This window comes from Agelaius phoeniceus, chromosome 2 (genome assembly GCF_051311805.1).
Source record: "Agelaius phoeniceus isolate bAgePho1 chromosome 2, bAgePho1.hap1, whole genome shotgun sequence".
Classification (NCBI taxonomy): Eukaryota; Metazoa; Chordata; class Aves; order Passeriformes; family Icteridae; genus Agelaius; species Agelaius phoeniceus.
The window spans coordinates 40,703,955-40,729,722 of record NC_135266.1 but is presented as its reverse complement, the minus strand read 5'-3'; the positions used below and the strand labels follow the sequence as shown (position 1 = coordinate 40,729,722).

Sequence of the window (25,768 nt, the reverse complement as noted above, 5' to 3'; positions counted from 1 at the left end):
TGACATGTCTGCACTCTGAACATAAAATTCAAGGATCTCAGTAATCCTTGCCTCAACTATGAAAATGTGGCAAAGCATGCCAGGTTCTAGTTGAGAACCATAATGTGCACGTTAGAACTAGGAGAACATACACCAGAACATAAACTGAAAATTAATGAAGCACACAAAAGGTGCTTAATAGACATTTAGAGGATGATTTTATTTCTGGGGTGAAATTTCTTCAATAGCATTTTAAGATGTGAACAAGTACTTTCTACTATTTCTATGCATCAAACTTAGAGAATAAACACATAATCATCACATAAGTGAAATTTGTGAGATTTTAAAAGAAGAAGAAAATATGGTAACATGTGTTTTCATTCTGCTCTTTTATACCTATACAAAGAAAGTAATAGCTAATTTATAAAAGCAAACCTAATTTCTAGTTGCTTTTCTGTCCAGAAGAAAAAAGTGATCACAACAATAAATACACATTTTTTATCACATCTTTATGGAGAACTTCATAAATTTTTACACAACCACAGAACTCCTAACAGATGTGGAAGCTAAAGATATAAATGGGTTCAAAAATACACAACTGCAAGAAGCCCACATTTAATACCCACTCCTGTGCTCTGGATATCACCAGCAGAATCCTTTTACTGTGACCTTGTTCCTTTTGCTATTTCCTCAAGCATTTATCAGTTATCCTATCTGACAACTGCAAACTCTGCTACAAAGACATTCTGCCTCAGTTTGGATAACAATTTTCACATACTTAAAACATGCATTATTATTTCTCTAACAGTGTTTTTTAAATCCACAGTGAACATAAGGAGGTGTGTCATTTGGGAGGGGGCTTGGGTGCTTTTTAATAGCTGAAGTGAATGTCAGCATCCAGTTACAGAAAACATGATCTGCACTGACCCCTTTGAATTCCAATTCAAACCTGGCAACTCCATCCCAGGTGCAGAATGAGGCCCTTGCTCCTGTTAAATTTCATACCCTTGATGACTGCACAGCACTTTGGTCCATCCAGGGCTACCTGCAAGGCCCCTGTACCCTCCATGGAGTCCAGAGCTTCTTCTATTTCTTTGAAATATTATTTTTAATACCAGCCTAAATTCTATTTCTGTCTGTTTAGGCTTCAGAAAGACCTCAAACAAGGAACCTTTTGTTTATTTGTTTGGGGGAGGGGGTGGTGAAGAAGATACATTAAAATGTATAAACTTGTATAAGAGTTGTAGTGGCAGAATTAAGAGATACAAAAAACTATTTTCAGGCACTAGTGCTCTCTGGCTGACTGAAGATTACCATTCTAAGATGTTTATATCCTGCTTCCAATATTATGTTGCTTAGTTCCCTTCTATTTACACAAATAATCAGTCATGCCTCATGGAAAATAACATTTTTCAGGCATTGACAAATACTTTTATCCTTTTCTGAAAGTGAACATTGCCACAGCCAAGTGATCTATTATAGTTTCCAGAATTATAAGATAGGAATATAATTATGTGGAATAAAGTAACAAAAAACCATGCATAATTTACTTACTAGATCAAGGGCAGAGCCTCCACCTAGATATTCCATTATTATCCATAATTTGGTATCCTGTAAAATAAAAAACCAAAAAATGTATTAAGGTTAAAAAAAAAAAGAAAAAAAGAAGTAACTTAAATTAATGTGACTTGTCCCATTCTTTTTGATGAAGAAATTATCTGTAGTTTTGAAACACCACTAACATTTAGTTGTTCTTCAAAAATATCTCTGGATTATTTACTCAAGAGTGTGTGCATGGAGGAGAATGCATTTTAATTTTAAAATTCCAATTATGGAATTTTAAAAAATCCATAATTCCAAATTTCAATGATTCCAAATATCAAATAGTGTTACATATAACATATTTCCTTTCCTTAGAAAATATTATCTCGATTTTGTTGATCATCTTTATTTGTGCAGATACCTCTAAACAGTTTCTTTAGTAAGCTTGACTCCTGTCTAGTTTCAATTGAAATAGAATTTATTCTTCATTTTTTTGCACTGTTTCATTTTCTTGAACAGTCAAGTAGGTTTTTCTCCACTAATGCTTATGCATCTGATATATTGTATAGAATTTTTGCACAGTTTTGTTCAAGAAAGAAGAAGCAAAGTAGTAATGAAGACTGTTTAAAATGACTATAACAACTTACTAGATTCAGATACTAAAAGAAAAGCTAACAACAACATCAAGCTACTATATTCATAAAGAAAACCTTGGTACATGTTATAAGACTGTTTAACACAAGATATACAATGCAGTGTGCTAAGAAAGAGACTGGAGGCAATCATTTCTTTCCAATGTTTGCAGCATCTTTTTCCCAAATACACTAATGAGAAGCAGTTAGTTCAGCTTTTCCTTACAGTACCAGCCTTAAAACACACAACAAAGCAAAGCCACAAATCTACTTCGTAGTTATTCAAATGAAATTGCTGCACAAAACACACTGGTGGTTTAGTTTTTATGATTATCAAGTTATTTTACACTCTGTTAGTTAGTTTCACCTCTATGGTATGTACCAAACTTTCACAAGACCTCTAGCATAATAATATAGATATCTCTCAGAGCAAGGAGCACATAAATAGCAACAATATTCATTTACTTTATCCGACAGAATAAAACTTCATGTAAAAATAATGGCACATAGCCAGGACACCTGACTGAATTCTCATCTGTAAGGATGGATTCAAATTTTTAGAGAAGTGGTAAATGTATTGCAGGACATAACTTCATCTAAATCCTCTGAAGGATTAAAATTTTAGTCCTTAGGACTCACTTAAGTCTTTTAGTGATTATTATATCTATAGTTCACTGCATCCACCCCCTCTCTGGACTCCTGCTGTAGGTAAATGTGCATTTTTCCTACCCCCAGTTACACATACCGTACTATTTTTAGATAAGACTCTGGATTAGGGTTCCTTCTTCATCCACTATTTTTAACACAGAGCTTCAGCTAAATTTAGGTACCTTTCTTCAGGAATCAACTCATCAACTCATCAACACAGTCTTGTTAAAAACATTTCAAGAGAGCCAGAACACGTATTTTAGAAGGAAAGAGTAATTTAAAAATATAATCTATCTCAGTACTGAGAGACAACATCCCGATAGTGCTTACTTTCTTGCAGACACCACAAATATTCCAAGAACTGTAACTCATCTTGATAGAGTCTCTTACAGTACTGAAATACTTGTTTTTCTGCCAAAACTTTTACATGTTTTTCCTGTCCCTTCAAGGCTCCAGGTCTTAGCAGCTCCAGAATAAGAACATTACTGAGATGTGTCTTATAGTGAGTCATCCTAAACTTGATCAAAATTTTATATTTATATTTTGCGGATAAAATGTGTTTCAAAGCTACATGAAATTTCCTGAATATTCAAAACTCACATTTCATTTTAATAGTAACTTAAACACATGAAGTCGACTGTATCACTACTTCCTAGTCCACTGGAAGTGCCTGGCTGGGAAAGAACAAGGTAAAGGAAGCAAGCAAACCCCTGACCCTTTTCAAAAACAGTGAAGAAAAGAAGAGAAAAAGAAAAAAAAAATGGGAAAAACCCCCAAACATCCACAACACCTCACAGAGATATCAACATGAGTTGTGTCTTCCCTTTTCTATTATCTCAAGGATTGAAAGAGTTAACAACTCAAAATAAGATATAATTTCCCAAAAGAGAAACTCTCTAGAATGCTAGGTACCAAATTCTCCAGCTGAAAACTAGAAATTAGAAGTAGAAAATAACTCACATAAATATTTAAGAATATAATTTTAATTACACAGTTGCACAACTGTATTACACAATTACACTACTACATGTTATACTACTTATAGTTGTAGCAAACCTCATGGAGCTTGGGAAAGCTCCATGGAGGATTGAGGCTTAACAGTAGGAACTGCTGAGTCATGATGAGACAGCAAAATAAGTTCCTGTCTCTGACCCCCCGCCCCAAAGCTTATCTCTGTAAACCCATAGGTCACTTTCCCTAACCCCCACTATTGGACAAGTTTAGATCCCCCTTACCCTATAAAAGGGCTGTTTTAGCTCATTTGACAGAAGAAGAGTTGTCACCGAGACCCTTCACAGACTTCCCAATAAACCATCGCTGTAGAACCACCAGGACCTCCTTCTCCTCTCTCACGTCTGTTGCTACCTAGCAAGCAAAGAGCTGAGATCCTAAGAGAGCTTGCAATCTCTAAAGAGCTGACAATCACTAAGCTTGCTAAAGGGTAACCCGCAGCGATGGCCACGAGCTAACTGGGCTTTCAGGCACTCTGTCTCTCTGAGAGATTGGGCTCCCAGACTGTCCTGCACCGCTCGATAATAAAGCCAAGATCGAGCTTTATTATACATAGTCTTTTAAAATCATCATTTATCATTTTAATTGTTTTTCTAGTTCAACTAGTCTTTGCTCTCGAAACTTTCATCATCAGCTGCCTGAGGCTACATGTCTGAATTTACAATACAAAAGCCATTGATCCGCTAAACTCAGTAATTCTACATTTTAAAACAAATGAAGTATGGAAATACAGTTAAGAAACACACACAAACACATAACTGTATCTGTATCCCAGTGTAAAGCTAAGTAATAGCAATCTATTACAATTATGCCATCTTTTTATCTGGATCCCTATATTCAAAGTTATTTTTAATTCTCTATGGTTCCCCCTTGCCTCAGAAATATTACTCAACTTCATTGATGGTTTTAGGTTTTTATTTTCAAAGTTTCCATCATTCATATGAAGTACCTGAACAGATTAATATGTTGTATGTACTCAAACAAATTTAATTGCTATGGTAGCAAATCTTACTATCACCTTTCCTTATTTCTTTTTGGATTTTTTTAAGCTTTCTTATATAAAACCTACATATATTGCCTGACAAGAAGACGCAAATAAATCCTTTTGCTAAGACAGCTGTAATGAATTTCTCAATATGTATTTCATTTTAGAGCCAACAACTACATATACTGACTTTATGTCTGTGGGGGCTTGGATGCTAGGTAGCACTCTGTCACTCCCTTCCTCACTGGTTATGGGACAGAGAATAAAGCAAAAGGCTCATGGGCTGAGGTAAGGACAGGGAGAGAACAATCTCCAGTTGCCCTCATGGGCAAAGCAGATAAAAATGGGGATATCAGTTTCATTTATTACTAATCAAAGCAGAGTAGTATAATGAAAAATAAAACCAAACCTTAAAACCCATTTGTCCTGGCCCCTTCTCCCTGGGCTTGAATTTCACTTCCAAATTTCTCCATCTCCTCCCCGCAGCGGAACTGGGGATGGGGAATGGGGATCATGGTCAGTTCATCACATGTCTCTGCCACTCCTTTCTCCTCAGAGGGAGGGCTCCTCACACTCCTCCCTACTCCCACAGGAGACAGTCCTCCATGGACTTCTCCAACATGAATCCTTCCCACAGGCTGCACTATTTCATTAACTGCTCCAGTGTGGGTCTTTTCCATGGGATGCAGTCCTTAGGGAACAGCTGTGCATGTCCCACAGTGTCCTAAGTCCTGTCAAACCTGCTCCAGAGTGAGCTTCCCACATGGTCCCAGTCTTATTCAGGCACATCCACCCGTGTGGGTGGTGTGGGTGCCCCCCATGGGCTGCAGGTGGATCTCTGTGGTCCCACTGAACCTCCCTGGGCTGCAGGGGCACAGCTGCCTCACCATGGCCTACACCAGGGGCTGCAGGGGAATGTCAGCTCCAGCATTTGGAGCATCTCCCCCACACCCCTTCTCCACCGACCTTGGTGTTTGCTGTTCCTCTCACTTATTCTCACTCCTCTCTCCAGCTGCAGCTGTGCAGGTTTTTCCCCTCCCTTCTTAAATCTGTTATCCCAAAGGCACTGCCACAGTCAGGGGCTCAGCCTGGGCCAGCAGCACACCCACCCTGGAGCCAGCTGGCAGTGGCTCTATAGGACGTGGGGAAAGCTTCCAGCAGCTTCTCACAGAAGCTGCCCCTGCGGCCCCCCAGTACCAAAACCTGGCCATGCAAACCAGAGATAATGCCTTGTAACAACAGCACAAGGCCAGCACAGAGCTACTATCAATTGACTTTGGCATCACCATAGCAACAGGCCTCCTTTCCTTCTTTTCTGACTATCTCTGGCATGCCTTACATTCCCTAACACCTACTGTCACTTTCCTTTTTAAAGCTGCCCAAATTCTTTTTTTGCTTGAACTTCTCACCCTCTTCAGTATATATTCTCCTTTTGCTCTCAAACAGAACTCTGAAAGCACTATATTTTCTTCCATAGCCTAGATTAGTAATTATATATTACACATAATCACTCATACTTTCAAGAAGGTACTACATTTATATACTGACACTAGCAACATTCAGTGCTCCACTTTAAGATCTGAAACAAGAACAGTTTTCTTCTTCTAAGCATCAGCCACAACACAGTGTTGAATTTTCTTCAAAATAAAGTGAAGCCATGGTGAGTCATCCATCCAAATTTAGGATTATTATTTCTCTATAAAATTAGAAGCAGATTAATGAGGGCACATGGAATATTTCCTTTTTTTTGCAGCAAGAACAAGGGGTTTTCCTCTGATATTATGAAACTGGAGAAAGGAACAGCTAGAAGAAACTATTAAAACAGTTTCTGTAGATCCTTTCCAAACTATGGTTGCTCTTCTTGAGGTCTGACTTCTGATTTTAACTCTGAAACCACAGAAAACCTTACAATAGCAACTTCACCTCTGATGAAGTCTCCTTCATCAAGTTACTTCTATACCATGAAAGTACTTGCAAAATAAGTGCAGGTACCGTAGGTAAAGAATTTCTAGTACATAAAAATTGAAGACTGTATACTGGAGAAAAAAGAAGGCCATCCACCAAAAAATTCGTATAGAATCTCAAAGGTACATTTTAACTGAAATCTGAGGAGGACAGAAGACCTACAGAAACAAGTAATCAAGATTACTATGTGTCCTGGGTTGGCTATATAATGCTTGTATCCCCAGTCATCTGTTCTGTTTATGCTGGATAATAAGTTTTGCTTGTTTTAAGTCCCTACAAAGTTAAAAAACATTTGAATAAACATGGGAGAGGCCTACCTTCAGAGATGCTTTGTATTTCTTTTATGTGAAGAACATACACATTTCTTACACAATGATATTATACAGGAGAGACCAAGCTAAAGCAATCAACCTAAGTATGTACTGATGAAATTGTTTCTAAATCTCCTTTCTTGTGGGAAGGAGAGACTGCAGAGGAAAACCAAACACAGTCACACAAAAGAAGGACTGGAAGGACCCTGAAGTAAGTGCACTGAATGACCTGTGCAATTTGAAAACTGTAGTAACAACAGTAAGCATACATTTGCTTTTAAGTGAAGTAAAATCTCCCCACACCTATTGTAATAAAGAGAATTTCCCAACTTGAATTCATTGTGAGAAAAGGCATTTCCCACCTTACATTTATGGTACACAATTAGCAGCAGAACAAAGTACATTTATAAACGTGTAAAAAGCTTGTTTAGTTATGGACACAAGCCACGTCCAAACTCCACTTAGAATCTCTATTTGCAAGCATTAAAACACCTATGAACGATCAGAAGCTAGAAATACTATATTTGATTGAAATAACATGACAGGTTTGCTAAATTGACCTATATACAGAAATTTTACCATCACTGCATTAGAAGAAAAACCTCGAATACAGAAAAACACAAAAGACACAACTTCAACTGAAAAGAACAGACTAGTACCAAAACTGATATTCACTGCACAACTTGAGATGTGATAATTTGTTTAATAAATTTTTCAGTTATGCCAAAGTAATAAGGGCCAGGAAAAGACTCTTATATTTAAGTACTGATATCAATTTAGCATTGATATTTGTAATTCTCCAAGCATAAGAAACCAGATTAAAAGAACCTTGAAATACACAATGCACACAACATGATAACTTCTCTAAATTGCATTTTGGCTGGAAGCAGTTACCGTTACATGGAGATTTGTCTTCTGTTCATCTCATATTTCAAAACCCAGAGAAGCCTGACAGGTGTAGTAATCAGAAGTTTTTTAAAATACTTGCATACTGATTCTTAAATGCTCAACTTGAAAAACAAGATGCAGACATCATGTATCTCATCTTCCACGTCTACTTTAAGCCACTTTTCCCTCCATGTGAGGGGATGCACTTTTAAGCAGCATCTGAAGGCCCTGCTGTTTGTCGAAGCCACCAGGTGGCAGAATCATGTAATGCCAAAGATGCTTTCACCCACCCCACAAGCACAATAAAAGAAGGGTCTGCCCCAAAACAAGCTGTGTAACCCACCAGAGACAGAAACACAAGCTACCTGTCTAAAATGAATCTGAAAACATTTATGGCCCTGACACCCTTCATAACAAGAGGAAGAATGATTAACCAGGGAACTATACCTTAAGGGATATAATAGTTCATTTATCTAAATTTTTCAAAGTGCCTTCCTTACAGTCATCAAGCCCAGCTTCAGGCACCATCTTACTTATCTTACTCTCCTTTCAATACCAAGCCACAACTGTAGCCACTAGATCATTATACATTATGAACAATGCTGGTATTTGAGCTCTTGTTATTTATTAACACACATGGACATTGGGAAATTTCAAAAAAGATACAGATCAGGCACAAAAAGTTACATTCTGTATGATGCCATAAATTATGCATTTGGGAAATGACAGGAAATGGCATTTATGTATTTGTGGTTCCTGCTTCCAAAACTTTCATCAACAATAAAGGTCTGAAAACATGTATCAAGAAGCATCAAGACCTCCCAAACACTGTAAATCTCCTTGCCCTGGAGCTCATCCTATCATAACAAATAATACACATACAAGAAAATAATTATTTAGGGCTTTAGAAAGAGGACACCTGTGAGTTGATGTATTGCCATTACATCTGTAAAATTCATCAGGATTTGCAAACTTTCCACTAGCTGACTGTTCAATTTATAGACCCACAGATTATTATTAGAACAGATACCAGCTGCCAAAATTGAGTTCTTCAGGAGTAAGTACAAGACAGCTATTGCTGTTATTCAGCAAATGAACAATTTTGCTAATGAATACAATTCAGATCTACCTCATGGCCTCAATTCTTGTCATTTTTTGACTAGTTTTAAATGTTACATATATATATATATACACACACATTATATATTTTTGACTCAATTAAAATCAAATCAGAACGACACCCAGTGCTGCCATATGTTAACAGCACAGAATGAGTAGCATATCACTATCTGCTCTTTCACTCCATTCTTTTCAGTACACAATCACTGCAAAGGGACAGAAGGTAAGCAATGCACCCCTGAACTTCAAGCAGCCTATCCAGATGCCAGTCTGATTGCTCAATGCCATAGAATAATCCTTTCAACAGACAGCAAGGATTTGACAAGGGATAGAATCACTGATACCAAAAGTCAGATATTCACATTAAGTTTCTCCAAAATTTGAACATTATAGGTACTTAATTCTGTTAGTGTTAGTAAATAAAGTCCTTTCCACTGCAAATGGGCAAATCTATCCTATTACTCCAAAACTCCAGTCCTACAGCTGTTAAACAGTTTCAGGAAAGGCTACAATGTTTTAAAAACTTTTTGGAATTGTCTTCGCAGAAAACAAAGAAAGAAAAAAAAACTTTCTATGCTAATTCACATCATCTTTCTAAGACAGTATAGTTCGTTCTTGAAGGCAATCACAATGAGCACTGTAATTTTTTCTCTATAGCTGAAAGAATAGAAAATTTTTAGCCTCATTAATAAGGAATAAGAATACCACCATGACTCCAACACTTCCTATGAAGCACAGAGTGCTTCAATGTACCTAATCCTTCACTTGAGCTTTTCTTTGACAACCTAATCATCTGCTAATGATTTTCTATCTAATTCCTCCTACTACAACAACATGAAATTGTATAGGTTGGTGTATTATTTGAAAGCTATTTGCTTATGTTACTAGAGATTTCATTAAGTAAAACCAAACTCTATTATTTTCTAAAGACACTTGTTTCAAAGCCCTTGAAAGTCAGATGGCATGGAAAGACAACCACTGATTTCAAAGAACAACTATTATTTATGAGGTAACATCACTACACATACACAGGTATGCTACCAAAGACATCCGCTGGATAAACTGTCCTCTCCCTCCCCATCCTGACACAACTAACAATCCATGCTTTAGAGCAGAGTCTTCAAGTACTGTCCCATGTTCTTAGAAAGGTGAAAACGTATTGAAACACCAACAGATGCCATGAATTAGTTATCTTTAACCTTGCAAATTAATCTACTACCTTGGGATTTCAAGGTGTAAGAGGAGCAAAAGCAGATGGTATGAAATACAGATTAAGATAAACTATTAATCACGAAAGCATGAATAAAAATCTTGCCATTCTGAGGTAGATCATCTGGCACACTACTAAAGAAAACAGTTTAACACTATTAACAGTTAAAACTGTTACTAAAGAAAACAGTTAAAACTGATTTTGCTTCCTAAATGAACGATTGAGTTCTACTCTCAATTTGAAAGAGAAGAATGTTGCTTTGAATATCAGCTTCTTCCAGGAAAAACTGACAATAGGAGTAACTAGATGTACCTTTAAAATGATTTTTTAAAGTACTTCTTAATTCCAGAGCCTCCAAATAATATAACATTTCCCATCTATAGCTAAGTCACTCATTTTACCAGAGGAGATGTCCATCAACAGACACTTTTAGACTAGAAAGCAGTCTAGCAATTCTCAGTCCTGTTTCTACTCTTCCTTGCTGAATTTCTAGAGAAGCAGGCATAAGACCAAATTTATTTAAAATTTCGTCCCCCACCCAAAAAGAAACCAGAATACACACACACAAAAAAAAACCCCAAAAAAACAAAACCCCCCCAAAAAACAAATACAACCACCTCCACTTTCACTGACAGTAAAAGGCAGATCAAATGAGGGAAGAAAAGCTGTCTTCATTTCCACATATGTAAGTGCATAATTAGGCAGGACATTATTTTCCAAGACAATCCACTTGTTCACTACCTCAACATACTTGAATATACTAAAACTTCCATAGTCTGAGTGCCAACTATACTCTCCAAATCCACACCCTTAGAAAAAAAAAAATAGCAGCTGTTTAGCAAACATATGATCATCTTAACTAAAGGTCTACATGCCCAAATGTTCCTACTCAAGAAAAAAAAAAAATAGAAAAAAAACACCAACACAGCAAAAAACCCCTAGAAGGTTCTTCCTTATGATTCCAGTAATATTCTTAGTTTTCATATAATAAGAATATACTGGAACATATAATTATATATATATATATATATGTATAAAATATGCATAATATATATTATCTACTGGAATAAGAATGTGAAAAGAAAGATCTAGAGCTGAGTATTCACACAATTCACCTGAATTAGCTGGAGAAGGGGTCGATGTCACCCCTGAAAAGTCTGCTTTTACAAAACAAGAGATTTTAAAAAGCTACAATGGGCATTTTGTGTTTAAATTTATGATATCAAAGTAAACTTCTGTTTATTTTAAATTGCTTTCTTTACTAAATTACTTTTCCACAAGTACTTGGAAGGCTGTGCTTCATGTAGGTCGCATCTCTAACATGGAAAAATAATTCCGAAGGACACATTTCCCTCAAGGAGAGTAAAATGCAGTAATTAACTTCCACAGAACCTTTCTGGACTAATGCTCACTAGAAATTTAAGCACACAAAGAATTAGGTGGAAATCATCTGGATATAAAGAGGTAATTCAGAAATCTATTTTAAAAATGGGTTTAAAACTGTGGGAAGTAAGCAGCATTTGGTTTTGGCTTCTTTTTTTTCTTCCTCAAACTTTAACCTTAAGGAAGAAGAATTGAAAAAACTGCAAGTTTGGACCTCATCCAAAATATGAAAATAAAAAACTAAGGGAAAGAGGGGAGCATATGTCTGAGTTATACTCCAGAAGTGTAGCATGTCCTTTTCCCTTCCACTGGGGGCACGTTGTTAAGCAAACTGACAGCAATGGACAACTTTGTTAATCTTAAGGGGGCTGCAAGCAGCTGATGAGGACGCATAGAGTTCTCAAAAAATTGTCCCAAAGGAGCCATGAATGATGGTAGTGCTGTAGTAAAGAATATTGCCAGGCTGGGGTGCAGGACTGACAAGTGTTTTGTCTGGGGAGCGTTTCTGAGGCGCTTACCTCCTTTGAAGTCTCTTGGCGTCAGGATGAATGCTAGCTGTCCTGGGGCTGCCATCCCTTTGAGGGGAGGGAGATACAGATGAGCCCAAAGGTTCTCTTCTAAACACAAGTCCTTACTGCAAGCTGGCCAAAAGGTCCCTGCAATCAAAGAAATCATTGTGGTTTTGCATGTGGCGCATTTATGTCCTTTCATCAAGGTTTGTCAGCCATCTAAAATGTTCAACCACAAAGGAAAAAATAAAGGCATCTGCTGGGTAGCCAATGCAGAACAGAAACGAAGTAAAGAGAAGAACTGCTCGTTCCAGTTAGGACTCTCTGAAGTCCATGAAAAACACAGGTAACATGACACTTCAGACTGAGCAGAATCATCTCAGTAGACAGTATTTTATGCATGTATACATGTATAAAAAAAGCTGTTTGCCTTTGGAATCATTCTCCAATACTCTGAAACTCCTGCCTTCTTCAAGTCTCAAGAAAAAATGTCACATTTCAACTCCTAGATACATATACTAGTCAACTCTACTATCTAAGGCAGCAGACACTCTTCAACAATTACCTCTTGCAATCACCACAGCAGTATACAATTAACCTTTAAATGCATCCTTTTTGCCATAAGCTAGTAGTAGGAGAGCTTGCAGAGCCACTTGCTTGCAAAAAAACCCACAACAATGAATGTTCTGTCACAGTGCTGAAAAAAAGATTCCTTCTGCAGAGCATTTAGCAGACTTTTGTGTTTGCATGCCAACATGCTAAAGCCACGAGCTACATGTTTTTCCTAAAGTGAGTCATCTCTAACAGTGTCCATATTCACAGCCTCCTTGGCAGATTTCCTGGGCACATGCCCTTCCACCATAGAAATGATTCTTTATAGCCCAGCTGTCACTAGCCTAGGCATGTCATATTAAGCACATGATTTCCCAGAGCTGCAAATTAGTGGGCAATCTGGATCTGTAACTTTCTACCAAAGTACATTACAGTGGAAGCACATAGACATATATTTCTTGAATTGGCTGCAAAACCAGCTCCTAGCTAGTAAATTCAAGGAACTTGCACAACAACAGAAGAATAGCACATATTTCACTTCATAAAGGAATGGGTAACCACTACTTTGGAACACTAAGTGTACACAAACTCATACTCTTCCTCCTCCCACCTGCCTACAGCCACTTCCCCTTTCCTTGCTCCATAACACAGTGGTGGAAGAATGAAAAATCCTGCCCCTTACCACCACTATCCTTTTAACTGTTACATTTTTTATTCTTAATAAGACTGACAAGATTCATCCTTTCCTTCCCTGTCTACCAGGTAGATAAGTACTTCATAACCATATCTACCAAGACATTGCCTTATGGGGGGGAAAACTCTATACTGCTAACTGGGGTAAATCTTTTCCCAGAAGTCCACCGACAGAGACACACAAAGATTAATATGTGTATCTCTCTAAGTGCTAAATTACTTACGTGGTTCTATGATAATCCCAACAGACCATCTACTCACCTCCTATAAACAGTTACCAAGACAAAAATGTAACCCATAATCAAAGCTCCAAATGGAACTGAATTTTACTCATACTGGTTATTGATGAACTGTACAAGGTCCCAAACCAGAAAATTGGAAGCAAAAGCAAATCAGGAAATGGGAACCAAAAGTAAATTAGTTCACAGAATTCTTTACCTCAGATAAATTGCATTACATCTAATAAAAGAACCTTGCAGCCAACAAATACTGAGATTAGCAATTTCCCCCCCACAAAAATGTCACTCTATACCTGTGTATCTTAAACCTTCCTCACTGGAGTAGTTCACATCAATAGGACTCAGGGAGTTTATAATTTTTCTCTTCTCTATACCAGAAACAAAATTCCAACAAGAACATGAGGCACAAAACCCCCTTCTTCTCCAATGCCCAAAAATAAAACTGCTCTAATGCTTACATCTATTCCTGTTCATCCATTACATCAAATTAAATTAAAAATGAAAGTTACAAATCAGATTTACTTCTTAGCTCAGATATCAATCCATTTATCAGTTTAATCCCTTTTTTTACCACTTACCACAACTTCCAACATCTGCACCCCTGTTTCGCAGCCTATCAAGCTATAACCCTCTTTTCCTACCCCTTTTGCACTCACATGCTATTAAATTCCACTACTCCCTTCACAGAACACACATAGGCCAATCCTTCTTCAAAACTCTTACTACTGATGGCATTGTACACATGTATCAACCCTACAATAGCTCAGGATCTCCAAGTCAGATTTCTGTAAAGCTTATCATTCCAGTCCCAACAACACATAATTTTTCTGGAAACACCTTATTTTTTTCTAGTTTTTGTCTTTACAAATTTTACCCTGACCTAATTACTGGTAAAAACACCTTATATTCACATAAATAATTTCCATTCTCCCTTCTTCTTTTATGTTTTTGTTTTGCTCTTAGAGGTTATTGTTTCAAGGAACTACTGAAGGAAGCAAAAAGGGAGAAAAAGCTCAGTACCTCCAAATGATCATCTTTTATCCCAACTGTTATGCAAGAGCAAAGAATTTAATAGTATAAAGAAAGAACCTTAGGAATTTGTTTGAAAACACTGGCTACTGAATACAAGAACTGCAATGTTTTAGAACTACTACAGTCCTTAAACCTATTAATTGGGCAACTTCCCTTTTGAAGTTCAGTATTTCTGAGTCTAACCAACTTTTTCCAAATAACAATTTCTGAAAGTTCAACATTCAACAACTAAAAATGCTTACTAACACATTTTGCCACATGCCATAATGTCCCTTAAGTGTAAAGACTCCTCTGCTTTTATACTACTATGTGCATACAGAGCACACAGACACTTAGAATAAGTAATTTGACCCAAACTGCTGCAAAAAAGCCAAAGTATACTTAAGTAAAAGAAAGTTAACTAAGCAATGCAGACTACCTAACATTCATACTCAAGTTGCTACAAAAACACAGTAACTATGTAAGAGCACCAGATTATGATGCTATGTATGTAGGTAAAAAAGTTTTCAACCAAAATGTTTTAGAGGTTCATGAGAACATCAGATCAATAGGCTGGCAGCCCAGGGCTAATCACATTCTAGATGAAAAGCTTTGTACCAGGAAGTGCATCTGAGAAAAAAAATGGGGAAACAGCCCACAAAACTAATGCACATAAGCCTAAATATATACACATACATAACACATACACACACTCTCTTTTTTCAGCTCTACTGCTAGCTGGCTGATGGAAGAACCTCCATAAACAATGTATTGGCAGTGGGCTTGCATAAACCTTTAGACTAGTCTGAACCATCAGTGTACGATGCTCTAATCCTTAAGACAAAAGATTTAAAAATATAAATAAAAAATAGGTGGTTAGTCCCCTACCCACTCAGTGAGCTGAACCACTTCACTGAAAGTTGCAACAGCCTCTGTGGCCACTTTTAAGGCACAGTTGGATCTCCCCTTTGCAGCAACAGCAGCAAAAGGTTTACACCTCAATGCCACATTAATACTCTGTTTTTAATTATTTCAGAGGCCTGCAGCAAGAAGTGTAGCAGTTAATGCACAAGTTACAGAAGGACATTTGACACAAGATTACATATGGCTAGAAAGCAATGCTGTGTCATCCTCATCTGTATAGTCAAAGTAAATAAAGGGCTTCATGTTACAGCTAATCTAGAAGTAAGCCATTACCAAAACCTGTGGTACTTTTCTCTCCCCCCACCTCCCAGTTTTTGTTGGGGTTTTTTTTGTTGTTTTTGTTTGTTTGTTTGTTTGTTTTTTAGCTGACCTAGCATTTCATAGACAGAACTCAGAATTAGTTGATCTGTTAGTGTTTGGGGTTTGCTCTTTTCAAGGTTGTTTTTGGTAGGGACAGGAGAAGACATTGAGGAAACTTGTCTCCCAGATGAACCAACTTGTGATGCAGCCAACAGATCCAACACAAGTTACATGGCAGGAACAGGTAAGCAGGATGGGGAACAAGATACTGCTGCTGCCTTTTTTTCATATCTGTTAGATCTGCCTAAAAGCAGGTACTGAGATGTGAAATTACACACATACCATACAGAGGTCAGCAATCACAGCAGTACAGAGGCAGCTGTTAAGGTCATCACAAACATATTACTTCCAATAAATGATATTTTACAGTAAGCTTTCTAAATTTATATTTAAAACAAGATCAGAATAACACGATACAGTTAAGTACTTACACAAAATACAAAATATAGTTACCACAGACTCTCAATTTTGAGATATACTAGGTGATGCTTCCCAACCTTGATATGCTTGAGGAGCAAGAATTACTTAGCCATAAAAGGCTAAAAGTGCAGAACTGATTACACTGATGAACAGCAAAATTCTTGAAGTCACGATTGTTTACTAGGCAGATTTTTCAACAGATTGAAAAAATAGGGCAATATGATGCAGATTCCAGAAAGTGCTAAAAATCCCTCCAATTGCTAAAGGAAAATACTGGGATAACAAGTTTCTAAAACTAAAATTTGAAACAGTACAAATCAAACTAGGGACTTTTTTATCATTGAGAGCACAGCAAATGGCTACAGGGAAACACAGTAGTAAAGACTATGCACAACAAAGGTTCAGAGTTCAAGGTAGTATCTCTGAAATAAGAGTCCAAACTATTTTAAATGTGAAAACGGGACTTCACAGCAAAACAACAGGACTCTAGAAACAGAGTTTATGGGTTCTTTGGCATCCTTTTGCCTTTGTCTTATTTATGGCTACTAGAGGCTCTATCAATGGAAGTTTCCTACTTGTTTTCACAATCAGTAGACTGACAAGATCTGAGAGCCTATCAGAACCACTACAGAAACCTTCTTGCTACCTCCTTCTGAGCAGTCCAGCCAGATGACATCTCCACATTTACTACAGACAAATGAAGGCAACACTCATTCAACTTCTCTGCAGGCCAGGGCTGCCTAATGAGAACAGAGGGTTACCAGTGCTTCAGAAGAATAGTAAGCATACAAGAACATGGACTGGCTCACAGGAAAGTGGGCCTCATTTTGTTCTTAACATTGCCACAAGAACAGAATTTGCAACCCCAGCCTTCTTCTCATTCCAGCTGCAGGAATTCCCAAATGTGAAGATAATTCCTTCTAGCTTTGGTCAAGAGAATGAAAAAGGCATTTTAGCACCTCAACCCCTCACAAAATGCAATGATCACAACAAGGCTGCAATTGTAGCAGGAAAAATGAAAGACAGTTACAGCTTTTTTCATTTAATCCTGCCTAAATGAGTGCAGAGGACAATGGGGCTAGGGAAGGGTGTAGAGCACAAGTCTCATGAGGATTGCCTAGGGGAGGTGGGGGAGAAAAGGAAGCTCAAGGGAGACCTTATTTCTCTCTTCAACCACCCGAAGGGAGACTGCAGTGAGCTGGGGGTCAGCCTCTTCTCCCATGTAACAAGTGACAGGATGAGAGGAAACAGCCTCGAGTTGTACCAGGTGGAGAAATTTCTTCACAGAAAAATTTCTTTCCCTTTCTAGAAGGGATTGTAAAGTATCTGTAAAGCAGAGTACCCAGGAAAACAGCAGCCACTATCCCTGAAAGCATTCAGAAAATGTGAACACATGCTTTAATGGTGAACAAAGTGGTCATGGTGCTAAGTTGATGGCTGGGCCTCATCTTGAAAAGTCTTCTCCACCTTCAACAATGTTATGGCTCTATGGTCCTAACACCCAAAGTTCAGGGACTGTAGTTGCAGAAGTCAGCTCTGCAAGGGCACGAGCTGCTGCTGTGGGGCTGGGCACAAGGCACAACAATGGATCATCAAGAAACTACTCACACGTTCCACTTCTCCCTGTGCTGAGGTAGCACCCCTGTCACAGGGGATTCCACAGCCTAACAGTTAAGCAGGAAAAATCTCTGCTCCGTGTCCCATCCCAATAAGCATGATGAAACCTGCCAAAGGCTGCCTGCTATATCAAATGATGACAGAATGTACCAAATCCATTCACTTCTGGCTGACCCACAGCATACATTTAAGGTCACGTCAGTTCAGAGATGCTCATAAATGTTAAAGTAAACCAGTTAAACCTGTAAAACAAAAGAACACCAACTTTACATTTATTTAAGTCCCACACAAACACCCACATTCCAAGTTACATTACCTAGGATATTCAACATGTCCACAATAAAGTTCATGAGTCTCCTAAAGCATTCAAGCTCAGGCTTCTTTAAATTCAGCAAATACTGAGACAAAAAAACCCCAAAACCTGCTAGGTGGCATAAAACCCACCTTAAATAAGCTGTTCCAATATTTAAGCTGTCTACCCTTTAAAACAGTACAGAAGATTATCAGATGAAATTTGCTTATCTTGACCACTCAGCAAGTACATCTTGTCATATTTTGGCATAACTGGTTAGAAAGCACTAAACTATCAGAAAGGGCTTTCCTATATACACATTGAGTCACTTCCAACCTTCTCTTAAAAAAACAAAACCTAGCCTGAACTTCAGTCATCCTCCTGCATACAGGCTTCCCAAACCTTGAACTGTTCCTGAGAAGCTCCTTACTGACTGCATTGCAGTTTTCCAGCCCACTGTGAACTGGACATGTTATTCTGAGAAGAGCATCACTGATCCTGTGTATACCAAAGCCCTAAACAACACAAGACTTTCTAAGGCTCAGCCACAGCACTGTTTACCAACTTCACATTCATCTGATTACCAAAAATAAAACCACAGATTAATTTCAGAATCACCATTTTTCATAAATAATTTTTTGTTCTGGCTGGAGTTCATTTGCCAGAACTCACTGTACTACAGAATTCAGTTAATTAAACTTCATGAAAGCACTTTCTTTTTTTAATTAGGGTAGACTGTGTCACTCATAAAAGTTAACCGGAACTTGCTGTGTTCTTGCTGTCTATAGAAACACCAGCTTGACTTTCAGCAGTAGGTATATTACATCCTAGACAGGAAATAAAAAGCCATACTGGTTTTATGTAACAAAAAGCCTAAAAATTATTGGCAGCTATCCTTTATGAACCTTCTATCACTGCTTCCTATAAACTTTTTAAAAATAATTCTTAAAATACATTCATAAAATGTCTGTATGAATAAAGGGGGAAATACAGAGTAAGTCTTATTCTTCTTAGGTCAATAAATTTAAACACTTCAAAAGAGGGTATTCTCTGAAGCTCAAAAGTGTGCTAGAAAAATATATTTGGAGGATGAAGAAACACAAGCTTAGAGATAGTAGTATTTTTTAAAAACATACTACAAAACTAGTTCAATACCAGTTTGATATCATTTGCACCTAGTTACAATGGATGATGAAACTACTTATAGATTATTTGCTCTGCCATTACATACATATGTACAGAAGTCTAAGATGAAGAAATGAAAGAATTTTTAACATATATATACATATAAACACATCAATCTCAGCTTTTGACCATATACACTTATCAACCTAAGTTTGGAGTGTAATGTACTTATACATATATGCAAAAAAGTCACGGGTCTTTAACCTTCAGTGTTTTAAATATAAACACAAATTAATTTGCTCATATATTTCTAAATAATAAAACAAGATCAGGAAATATAAAAACATTATTAAGTTATAATAAAGCCATCCTTTAAGTTATTAACAAAACTGAAGAAATATTACCAGAGAGACATCTGGATCTTGAAAATAAAACTGATTTCAAACAACAAGGACAGGAGAAACAACCATAGAACCAAATCTAACTAAGCTCTTGAAAAATTGGTAAAACAGAATAAGATGCAAAAAGCAGAGCTGACAGGCTTCTAGACTGAACAAGTTTTAGAGTAAGTAGCACAGCAATACTTCCCAAGAGTTCCAGCTCAGCAAAACTCAGAAGAGACAGCAAATTTCAGCCAAATTTATAAGAAATTTTTAAAAAATTAACAAAACAAAAATAATCCCTAATCCATTACATGGAAGATCTATTTTAGATCTAAAATCTAAAGAACCAAAAAGATCCAAAGAAGTTTCATTAATTAATTCTATAAGGATCTAAAGAAGAACTACTACTCTGCTATCCTTGGAGCATTTAATCAGATCATAGAGGAACAGATGAACCTTTCATTTGGAAGACAGCAAGGACCATTAACACAGGTTTTTAACAGACCATGGCAGACAAGGAATGGCAATCCCTGTAGATATCTGCACCCATGTAAACCATGGAACTGCAATTTATTTTAAGAGCAACACTGCAGTTACTTAGTACATCCTACAGACAAAAGACCTTTTTTCCCAATAGAATGGGAACATTAAGACATTGTATTTAAAAATACAATGCCAAAGGGCATTTCCATTTCTGTTTATATAAATACATCTTGATTTCTGACAAAAAGGCGAACCACAAATAAATTTATATTCAGAATGACAACCTAAACTGGTACCACTTCACTATTGCTTTTGCTCTATTTGCATGAACTCTGATCACAGCAACTGCACACAAACCTCCAAAAACAGATGCACAGAACAAAGTCTAGAAGGAATGCAAGACTTACTTTATGGGAGCAATAAGTTGCTTCTTATTTAAGATTCATTGTGCTAAAGCAGTAATATTTCATATGAACAGATATGGCTTAGTTTTTGGATATGAAAGAAGAATTTGCTATAAACGCACTTTCAAAACATTCAAATAGGATATACAGAGTATTGCAGAGTTAACAAGGCTTTTGGGTATATCACACTATTCTAGGTATAACCTAAAAACTAGCCAGTGTTTTTAAAAAGTTACTAGAACAAAGAAACTTTCATTAACTCATTAAACTGTAATAGTTATTTCAAGCTGTCCTACCATGTATATCACGCAGAAGGCACCAAGAGTTTGATAAGCTCTTCTCACATCATCTCAAGACAGCAAGAGGCCTCAGGCAAGCATAGTAGTATTATATAAGCCTTCTAAAATTTCAATCAACAGGTTCCTGAACACACTGGCATATAAAATCACCTAGCTTAATGGAAGAAGGTGTGGAGTAACATAGAATGAAGAACAATATAAAGATTTCTCAAAGACAGATTATTTGGTTTACTAAAAAATAAAAAAATATTTAAAAACTCAAGCCCAAAATATTCTGCCTACTTAGAGAAACGATAGCAATTCCAAAAACAATTTCAATCTGTCTGCCAAAGTAATTAATAGAAAATCAAATTAAGAGTTCCCTACAAACAGTAACTCTTTCTATCCAACATCCACCAGAGACATGGTCAACATGCACAAGGCTGCACAGACTAGAGGATGATAATTAGTGAAGTGGCTGGCAATATAAACTGAGATCCTATTGTTTTTCTACTTGCTTACTTCAAAGAAGTTTGTTCTGTGACATTATTATCTTTCTTGTAATTAGTGCTAAACTCTCCAATCACAGAAGAAGTAATGTCTCCTAATCACTCAACACATGGAAAATTAATGTGTTGAACATTCTCCGTGATGGATTATCTGTACTGTCAGAAACAGAGCTAAAAGATAGTCAGACCCTTAGAACTACATATGGCAGTCCTGGCTTCCAAATACAACAGAGACCTGCAGCAAATAAACTTAGATTTCTAGCCAAGAATATGAACCAATTCATTTAAATATTAATATAGTCCCTTTTGTGTGTGTGTGTATATATATGTGATGACACAATACCTCTATCTGATAACAAAACCTTACTCTTTTTTTGGAAGGAAATTGAACTGCAAAATGTTTCTTTTGCAAAGATTCTACCACTTATCAGCATCACCCAGTAACTACCACACATTAACTTTTAAGAGCATAAAGAAATCAGCTTTTTGTTTTGAAGACCCAAAGTGCTGCAGTACCAAGTGTCTTATGAACAACACACATTCACAAAGCACTGAAGCAATGAGTAGCTTCACATTCTACTAACTGCAGAAAGAGCTGCACTTCACTGCAAAAGTAACTGAGTCACATACAGCCTCTATTGGTGCTGTGTCTCACAAAGCTGACACAAGCTGAAAAACTCACAGGCTACTGCACTGAACAGAAAAAGGGATATGGAAGGTATCAGAGGTCCCCCCCACAGCAATAAGCACAAGTATCCCTACTGACCCTTCAACCCAGCCGAACTCATTCAGGGTACAGAGCCCTACAATCTCCTCTCACCTTCCACTAGGAAAAGCAGCCACTGCCACAACACCTTCAAAAAACATCAACATTCACTTAGATCAAATTTGAACACTGGATTTTCTTTTTCAGCCTCATAGTAATTATACACATTTTTAAAACAAATAAGAGGTTTACCCATCAGACTTTTTCTTATATTCTATTTCTTATCCTGTAAGAGCTAATACCCCTTGCTGGTTTCTCATGTGGACACAAATAACACCAAGGGTAATAGGAACTATCACATTCAATATCAGGGCTCTGGAGACGAGGGTCTGGAGGCCCAGGTAGTCTTTTCCTTAATTATGCCAGTTTGGGTAAATGATAAGAGCAGAAGTAGATGAATTTACAAAGTAAACTGGCTGCACCACTGATGCTGGCAACAAGGTTTTGGTTTAGGACTCTGCTGATTGGAAGAGATAGAACTCAACTCATGAAACAGGTCCGATAAGCCTTTGCCAACAAAATGGCCAACCTGGAAAAGTCAGCTTTGAACTAGAAGTGGGAGAAGAGGAGAGGACTGTGTGACATTCCCTTGCAGCCCTACTGAGACACAGACACAATCAAATACCTCTGTGAAGTGCTGGCACACCAATGAAGGCAGTATAGGGAACAGGCAGCAGGAATTTGAGATCTCTGTGCAGTTACAAGGCTTTGATCTCAGTACAATTACCAAGACATGATGGGACAGCTCACACAGCTGGAATGTCACAGGGAAGGGCTACAACTGTTAGGAGCAAACAGACCAGGAAGGACCAGTGGTGCAGCTGCCATACTTCATTTAACTATCAGCCCTTGACAGTGTAATTTCAAAAGCACTGGTAGCAGCCATGAGGAAAACTTTATCCAATTTACTGTGCTCAATTAACTGCCTTCTGAGACCAAACCTATACCTAACACCGAAGTCCAGCTTTAGTAACAAGTTATCAGGTCTAAAAACCATTACCAAATTACTGATAAGATATCCAAGCAAACTGGTTCAGAGCACAAGGAGGAAAGGAAAAACTGTCTCTCACCTGAGTAATGCATATCCTGGATCCAGAAAAAGTCCTTTTTTCTCTGGAAATTAACTGGCAATCTCAGAGATACAGAGATAAAGCAGGGTCCCCCTTTCAGAACCTTCATGTCTTTGCAGATAAATAGAATACTTCCACAACAGCAAAAGCAGACTGAATAAAGTATTTTCTACCTACTTCTAACTTCAAATCCTGCCAAGACAACAATCTCTCATCTAGATTCTCATCTCACTGTCATAAAAGAAAGAGCTGTCAAGATGGGAAGAAAGTCTGCCCAAGGAATAAAGTAATACCAAAAGCTTCCAGATACTTCCACTACATTCAAGACATAATAAATCATTACATCCATCCCATTAAAAACAATCAAAAAAAGAAAACCTTAACAAAAGAGCAAACTATCTGGCACACTTCAAACTGAATCCTGAAAATAGTAATACGGCAGTGGGAGGAAAGGGAAACAGATTCACAAGACAGTTAACAGAAACCCCTTCCATTATTAGCTTCACTTATGTCTAATGTGCAAAATTATTTACTTTCAGATTTTAATTTTTAAATCACTCAGACCAAGGCTGAGTTCAGTCTCCTCAGAAGAACAGCCTAAGAGCTTAGAATGATCAGGGATCAAACCCTGACAAAAAATTTCATGCTTCACAAAACAGCTGATACTAATTGCTTTTAATGTTTTGATAATTCAAATGCAGACTTAGGTTGAATATTCTGAATTTAAATTAACTAATATTAAGAGAATATAAACATATTAGAGCTCAACAAACTCATGTTATTTAAAGGGGTTTTTGTACAGAAACAGCAATAGATGAGCATTTTTTCTTATTAAATTTTGTCACATACTTCACAAAATACAGTAACTCATTCTTTCTTTAGAGTTGAAAGGACAAAAAGATATTTTTCTTCAACTGAGGTTTGACAAACCTCACCAACAAAAACAGGCACAACTGGATAGCCTGGAAAAGAATTATCTGTAAAATCAAATCACCACCATCTGTGAGTATCTTACCTTTAAATAGGATCCATAATATTTAGTTACATATGGACTGTCACACTGACTCAACACCGTGATTTCTTGTTGGATGTCTTCTATTTCATCTTCTGCTTCTTCTAGGTCAATAATTTTTATAGCAACAACTTTCTGAGTCCGATTGTCAATTCCTTTAAAAACTTCACCAAAAGACCCCTTACCAATTCTCTCCAGTTTCGTAAACAATTCTTCTGGATCTGCCTTCAGAGTCTGTTAAAAAGAAATATAAAGAGAAAAGTCACTCAGTATTTGTAACAAAATGTGGTATTTTTAAATGCAACAACACTTCAAATTCCGCATATTCCTATTTATCTACCTACCTTTTTCTACCTCCATAATTGTCATATTCTTTCTAAATTCCTTATATGCACACACTGATATGTTTATATTTCACTGTACATAAAGAAAAAATGTAACACTGTCCATGTGTCAGGGTTTTATCCTACTGGCAACAGAAAACACTGCCATCTCAATTTCTTTTCTTTACCAATAAAGAGTAGCCAGAATGGAAGATCATTACAAAGATTTGTTTTTTATTAAAAGCAAATAGATCAAACACCACACCAAAAAAAGTAAGCCTTTAGTCTAACCTTCTCTCTTTAAATTGGTTCCCTCCTAGATCCCAGAATCCCTCTTTTCTATTTTTCTCGTATCTCATCCTCCCAAGGATTTCATTCACCTTTTTCAGTGCACAGAGCACTATTTCCTTTTGTTTGTGTGACAAACAATCCTCTTCAATTTTCTTACTAAGGATCACCTGCATGAATAGCCATGCTTCCTGCCTCTCCCTGATGCCAAGGTTTTCTCAAGCAGGATTTATTTATCCTTTTCTTTGTCCCTCAGTTGCATAAAGTCATCCACTCCTAAAAATCATCCTGTTCCCAGCTTTCTTGATTTGAGCAGTCACATAAAAGCCACGAGTGCTCACCTAAACATGCAAACCTAGGACTGAGGTGGACCACGCTGCCACATTTGCTTTTTCTCCACTATTAAGTATTCAGCTCACTACTGCTTCTCACTTTCAGTGCACAGATGGTAAGTTCCACAGTATACCTTCTTAATCTACCAACATGGAGCCTCACTAGCTAACAAAAAATACAAACATTACAACTACAGGGGGGATGGATGGTACAACCTTTAATGAGCCCTTCCAATCCAAGTTTTTCTATGATTAAACTGGAAAAGTCATAAATAGAGAAAATAGTCATAAAATTAAGAAAGATAGGACAGGATTACTTAGAATCTTGTGCTCAAGAAATAAAATTAATACTTTAAAAGACTTCAGACATATGTGTTTTTAAAAGGATGACACTCATGCTAGCTAAGTGAAAAAACATAGTTCATACAGAAAAAGGCTCATACAAGAAGAATTCAGTAATGCCTAAATAAGCATAAAACCACAGTTTATGCTTAGCCCAACTGTG

At 37.1% G+C, this 25,768-nt stretch overlaps 1 protein-coding gene across 1 annotated transcript in view; it reads right to left on the bottom strand.

The window, feature by feature from the left end:
* STK24 (serine/threonine kinase 24) overlaps positions 1–25,768 on the bottom strand; it is a 52,599-nt gene that overhangs the window by 14,964 nt on the left and 11,867 nt on the right. Inside the window, exons 2-3 of the mRNA XM_077173547.1 lie at positions 24,324–24,554; positions 1,534–1,590 (exon numbers count right to left, since the gene is read on the bottom strand). Coding sequence (XP_077029662.1) covers positions 1,534–1,590; positions 24,324–24,554 — 288 coding nt within the window. The remainder of the gene's footprint in view (positions 1–1,533; positions 1,591–24,323; positions 24,555–25,768) is intronic.